The sequence below is a fragment of the Mus caroli genome, chromosome 9 (assembly GCF_900094665.2).
Source record: "Mus caroli chromosome 9, CAROLI_EIJ_v1.1, whole genome shotgun sequence".
In the NCBI taxonomy this organism is placed as follows: Eukaryota; Metazoa; Chordata; class Mammalia; order Rodentia; family Muridae; genus Mus; species Mus caroli.
The window spans coordinates 84,856,217-84,862,528 of NC_034578.1; the positions used below are offsets into that span (position 1 = coordinate 84,856,217).

General features: G+C 38.8%; 1 protein-coding gene across 1 annotated transcript in view; it reads right to left on the reverse strand.

The window, feature by feature from the left end:
• Snx14 (sorting nexin 14) overlaps nt 1–6,312 on the reverse strand; it is a 73,024-nt gene that overhangs the window by 37,784 nt on the left and 28,928 nt on the right. The window contains exons 6-10 of the mRNA XM_029481970.1: nt 3,264–3,420; nt 1,503–1,578; nt 944–988; nt 756–836; nt 524–663 (exon numbers count right to left, since the gene is read on the reverse strand). Coding sequence (XP_029337830.1) covers nt 524–663; nt 756–836; nt 944–988; nt 1,503–1,578; nt 3,264–3,420 — 499 coding nt within the window. The remainder of the gene's footprint in view (nt 1–523; nt 664–755; nt 837–943; nt 989–1,502; nt 1,579–3,263; nt 3,421–6,312) is intronic.

The following is a 6,312-nucleotide window of genomic DNA, read 5'->3' on the forward strand; positions in this document are numbered from 1 at the left end:
AAAAAACAGATACAAAAACAAACAAAAACCCAAATTCAACAAGATTTTTATGTTAATATAAAATATATAAACATGGCTAGCAATACAAATTTGCTACAACAGACTAGTAGGCATATTTGTAATATTTTCTATAAAGAACATATTAGATTAGTTTCTCATACCAAAGATCTGTCAAGATTGTAAAATCTGATTGCTCACTAAGTGATAATGACAATCCCGCTCGGAAAGCTTCTCACAGATCCAATGCGCCATGGTATTCCAGCTTGGCACTACTAACAGAATGCTGGCCGAGCGGTGCTGATTTGGACTGTGAGATCTTTCACACAGCACCACCACACTGGATTTTTNGAGGTTCTTTTCTGCTACTAGGATCTGACTGCAGGCAATGATAAGGTCATGCCCCACCTAGAAAGGACTAGACAGCTGGAGAAGCTCCGTCACCCGAGATCTCTAGCATNAAATGTCGTCTGGACAGCAGATCTGCTCTAAACAGTCACAGCACTAGCAAGCATGGTGACGTCACTGGTGAAACGCAGAGGAAGCCTCACCGACTGTCAGACAGAACTGCAGGACGTGCACGGCCCCTTCTTGTTTCAGGAAGTTCATAAAGCGGAACAAAAGGTCCTGCTGTTCTCTGATTTGTTTCAGCTCTAACTTCAGCACCTTGTCGCAACATGAGAGGAAGAGTAAGTGAAAGATACATGAATGTATTTTAAAACNGTTATCTCCAAAACANNAATGCTGAAAACACTCACNGATGGTTTTTTATTTCTAGGTTCTGCAAATTTCTGCAGGAATGGAACCAAAGGGGAAGCTGGTTCAGTTGCTTTTTCAGGCTTGGAAGAAACAGAATTATCAATTCAGTAAAATTCGCACTAGAGTTGGTACATACAGTTNAAACAAAGCNGTTCCAAGTGTCGCACGCAGTACGCTCAATACTCACAGGGCTGTCGTCTATGAAGATGATAAGCAAATGATTGACAGTATCCTAATGGGACGTAAGAAGCACAGGTCAGAATAACCCCACTGTCATGTTCTGCCAAGAATTCTCAGAACTTTCACATTATCAAGTTTGCTAGAAAAACAAGCAGCACAGTGACTGGCTAAATATCTGTATCTGTGTGTTACAGAAGGACTCATAAAGAACTACAATCAAACCAAAGTCAGAACTGTTGAAAGTGTCCATCCAAGAACAAATAAATAAGCAAAATGTGACACACACTTAGAACGGATTACTACTGAGACTTGGCAAGGAAAGGACTACCAAAACATTCCTCTGCCGAGGAATTACTGTTTATGGGTGTAGAATTTACAGGATTTTCATTTTGTTAAGACCAACACTTTGGAAGGTGATGGTGATGGTCACTCAAATAGGCACATGTTTCAAAACAATGTACTATACACACAAAATGGCTAAACAGTAATTCAAGAGTATTTTATAAAAAAAAAAAAAAAAGAAAGAAAGAAAGAAAGAAAAAGAAAAGAAAAAAATGTAATCTTACTGGATCAGCTAGGAAGTCCAAAGAAGGAAGAAGCACAGAACCAGACAGGATCTCTCTTATGAGTAATGTCAGGGACCTGGAAACAGAAGTAATAATTCTGTCATCAGTGACCTGCACAAGTTCCTCATTGTCAAGTACTTCTGAACTAACTAAAGACCCCACGGAAATGAAATTATGGGGATGGATATGGTAGCACATGCCTTTAACCCCAGCACTGGAGAGGCAGAAGCAATTGGATCTTAGTTCAAGGCCAGCCTGATCTACACAGCAAGTTCCAGGTCAGCTACAGGCTGTACTATGAAACCCTGTAGGAAGGTAGGTAGGTAAGCAGGTAGGTAGATAGAAAAGAAAGAAAAAAGGAAAGGAAAGGAAAGGAAAGGTAAGGTAAGATTATGGAGCTGGGAATGTAGTTCAGTGGAAGAGCGCTTGTCTTATGTGGCTGTTTAGGATCCTCCCCTATGTACACACTTATCTATCCAAAAAACTCAGATTAAAATTCAGTGGGACCAGGAAGGGTCGTACGGTTCTGCATTTTTAGCAAGTGTCCAGATGTTTCTGCTGCAGCATCACACACTTGGACTTGTGCTCTTCATTTGCTAAAAGTNCCCACTGTTTAAAGGAAATGAGCGCTCTCTTACAAGAGGGAGCAGGAAGACATCAGAGCACTGTTCCTTCTCGAATCTTTGCTAGCTTTATAAGTTCACGTTTACAGGCTGGAGATGTAGTTGAGAGACTGAGTAGCATGTACAAGGTCCCGGGTTTGCTCCTTAACACACACACCAAAAAACTGTGTATGNATGGTATATCCAACAGCATGCGCCCTAAGACTAAGGACAATTTAACTGGCAACACAAATGAGACTACAGATTTCTTTATGAAGGAGGAGCTCAGTATGTTTCCCAGGGTGGATTTTCATATCTGCACTCTGCTCAGGCACCTACATAGATAAGATTACAGCGGCATATCCAGCTAGACAGCTTGATCGAAACACTAAAATACCTCTACCAACATGCACTGCTATATCGTCTAATGATTAAATATTTGCAAGTGCATCACTGAGCTGAGCATGGTGACACAGACCTACAATCCTAACATGGGAGACAAAGCAGGCGGGAAACACTATGCAGCATGGCCCTGTCTCAATGAACGGAAAGAAAGAGAGGGAGAGCGGACAGAGGAGAGAGGAGAGAATGAGCCACAATTTTTCCCTCTAAATTGTTTTTTTTTTTTTACTGTAAATTACAATCTAAGAACTATCAGGATAAGGGTAATGAAGTAACTTATGGGCAAAATCCACGTATACTTCTCTAGAAGAAGGGGGAATGGAGGGAAGGACCCCTAATTATCCTTTCCAGCTGGACAGCTCAAAACCCAAACTTGTCTGCAAAGTATGCTCAAAGTGTTTCTGTCTATAAGAATCATAGTATGCATGTCTTTAAAAAGGAACATCAAGAAAATAAAGCAGAAATATTTCAAATAAAATTAAGTATATTCATTTATTTAACTGTGACTTCTACAATCAGTTTTTAATAACAAATTCTAAGGCCAAATAACAAATACTCAGCACCTAAATTGGCATTTTAACATCTGACCAATTTATTCTCAAGTGAAAAACTACTCATACCATAAATTTATACCAAGTTTTAGTGAAGCCTTATTATAATAAAACAGCAATATACATGCTATATGTATATGCTATATAGATATATTCACTATATACATATACAAATACTACTATGATATCTTCTAGTGCATTTATACCTGCAGTCTGTTGCTTTAGGAGGCAAAATATAAGGAAAAAGTAACTCAGTAAGTTTCCTTAAATACTGTAACTCATCTCTTCGACTTCTCAGGGCCACATGAAGCTCTGGACCATATTCTTCTAAAGCAGCTTGTTGTAAATACTCCGTGTTCTTTACTGTAAATAACAATAAAAACTATTGGATGAGTTATGATATATTAAATTACTTCATTTGCATTAGCATACAGAACATGTAAGCTCATTCCTCTCCTGGCCCCTGCTTTCTGAATAGAAATGGAAAATTTTACAGAAATAAGACATAAAGAAAGACTTTCTCCTCTTCCATGAACTTACTTACGGCAGTGGTTTGAATAGGGATGACCCCATAGGCTCATAAATTNGAATGTTTGTTCATTAGGGAATGGTAATACTTGACAGAAATTAGGAGGGGTGGCCTTGTTAGAGTAGGTGCGCCTTGTGAGAAGTGTCACTGGGAGGGGCTTTAAGGTTTCAATACCTAAGCCAGGCCCAGTGTCACTTTCTCTTCCTGCTCCCTGCCAGTCCACATGTAGAACTCTCAGCTCCCTCTCCAGCACCATGCTTCCTGCCATTGTGGGAATGGACCTCTGAAACTGTAAGCCAATCCCAATAAAATGTTTTCCTGTATGAGAGGCTGTGGTCCTAGTGTCTCTTCACAGCAATAGAACATTACTAAGACCCTTTTTTTTTTTTGGAATAAATTCATTTTCTGAGTCTTTTTCCCTGAGCAAATAAGAATTTAGACTCATGACTTCTATATTATATACTAACAAATGACTTAATTGGGGCAAGGGGAACTATAGAAAATGTGTCCTAGTAGACACAAGAGTTATTCCTTCCTGTTTTTATATCAATATTATCCAGACAACCGCTAAGAGTATGGAAGAAAGTGGCTTCTCCAGCTAGTATCACGTTTTTTAGCCAGATCACAGTATACAGAAAGGATAATTGAGTAGTCAAAAGTAACCATTGAAAAGATGAAGGAGAGTCTTAGCTCTTCATTGCTTATAAACCAGTCTGTCATTAACCTCCAGAAGATAGTTAGGATGTTTGAGGGGGAGTCTAGTAAGATAGAAGAAGACAAATCTAGTTTTCTTGTTGTGTAATTGTCACTGTAATATTGAAGTTATGTGGCTTTCTGAAACGTATTATTCAGAAAAATATGAGAGGCATTTGTTTTCATATGTTAAACTTTGTCATGCTAGGGTAAAATCTTAAGTTGGAAGAATAATTTATTACANACTTTTGATGAAGGGAAGAAATTAATTATGTTTCTGGAAGACTGTCTATAAATAATCAAAATATTTAAATAGAATATATTTGATGTGATATTAAAAAGCTACTGAATGTTGTGGAAGATAAGAAACGTCTAGTCAAGTAAAAAGTTGGCCTATTTAAAACAACAACAACAACAAAGAAACCAGTCTGAAACAGATGTGATTCTGACAGACACTAAGGAAAGGTCAAGCCTACTGACACTTTGTCCTATGCTTCCTCTGACAGTAAAGTACTCTTATGAGACTGCTACAAAGATGCTACCTCTTGTCTACTCTGTGCCAGTAAAGTCAAGCAAATGTTAGTGTAAGTTTCAGTCAGGCACGGTGACTTGTACTTGCAATGCATGGAAGGTAAAGGCAAGAGAATCAGCAGTTATCTGCATTGGTTACATAGCAAGTTCAAACCCAGCCTGAGCTACAGAAGACCCTGTCTCAAATTAAACCAACCAAATAAAAAAATTACTATTAAGTTCTATAGATGCAAAATCTTTTAAGCTCATTCATTTTAAGAATGTTTTAAGGATAGAGTAATTTTTACTTATGTGGCTGGGGCCCAAAGAATGCAGAAGAGGGCATTGGATACCCTGGGATTGAAGTTCAAGATGACCAGGAGCTACTCTGTGGGTGCTTGGAATTGAACCTAATTCCTCAGAAGAGCAGCCAGTGTTCTTAACCTCTAAGCCATCTCTCTTGGTAAGATTCTCCTTTAAAATACTTATATTTACTATGTTTAGAATATATGTATATGTATGTGCTTGTGGGTNTGTGCACATAAGTACAGATGCCTCCAAAGTCCAGAACAGGACCTTGAAGTCCCTGGCACTAAGCATCAAGTGGGAAGCCACCTGACATGGTTAATGAGAACTTAACTTGTGTCCTCTAAAAAGGTCAGTATGTGCTCTTAGTTACTGTGCCACCTCTCCAGCCCAAGGGTAAAATTATTTTTGTTGCTGTTGTTTTCAGACAATATTTCACTATGTAGTCTTGGCTGCCTATGTAGACCAGACTGGCTTCAAACTCACAGAGATCCCCCTGCTTCAACCTTCTGGGTGCTAAAACTTAAAGTGTACACTACCACACCCAGCTCCCAGCTGTATAATTCTTACCTGATGCAAGAACACAGAATAATTTTAAATGCAAAACCAATAGTTTTATTTATATATTAATCAAATCTACTTACAGCACAATTTCACAAAATAGGCACTAGCTAAATTAATTGAGGTCGTGAGGAATGGAAAAACGGCTTCGTGCTCAAATAAGGGCACACTTCAAGCTGTTTTTCCATTGCAAAACACTCAGAGCTGTCCCTTACAACAAGGCTTTTGAAGTGAAATGCAAACAGTAATACTGAAGAAATACAAGCTGTTTGTATACAGTCACCTATGCAGAATGGTACTCTTCCTAGTTCATTTCAGAGAGCACTGAGGAAGAATACCAAACACAGAAAACCTCAGTCTCACACAGAAGCAAGTACAAAGAGCAGAACTGTTAAAGGGAGTATTTTTGGCTTGATTTTAGAGCAAGGAAAGTCCTTAGTCAGCATTTCCTCATTCAATGAGAAAACACTTAATTAACACATGCTTGGTGTAAAGCACCCAGCAAAAGGCCAACAGGCAAGGAATTAGCAGAACTGTGGTATGGAAAACAAACATGATACACGAATGACCTAGAACATGAGACACAGGATGACCTAGAACACGAGGCACAGGATGACCTAGAACAAGAGACATGAATGACCTAGAACATGAGACAC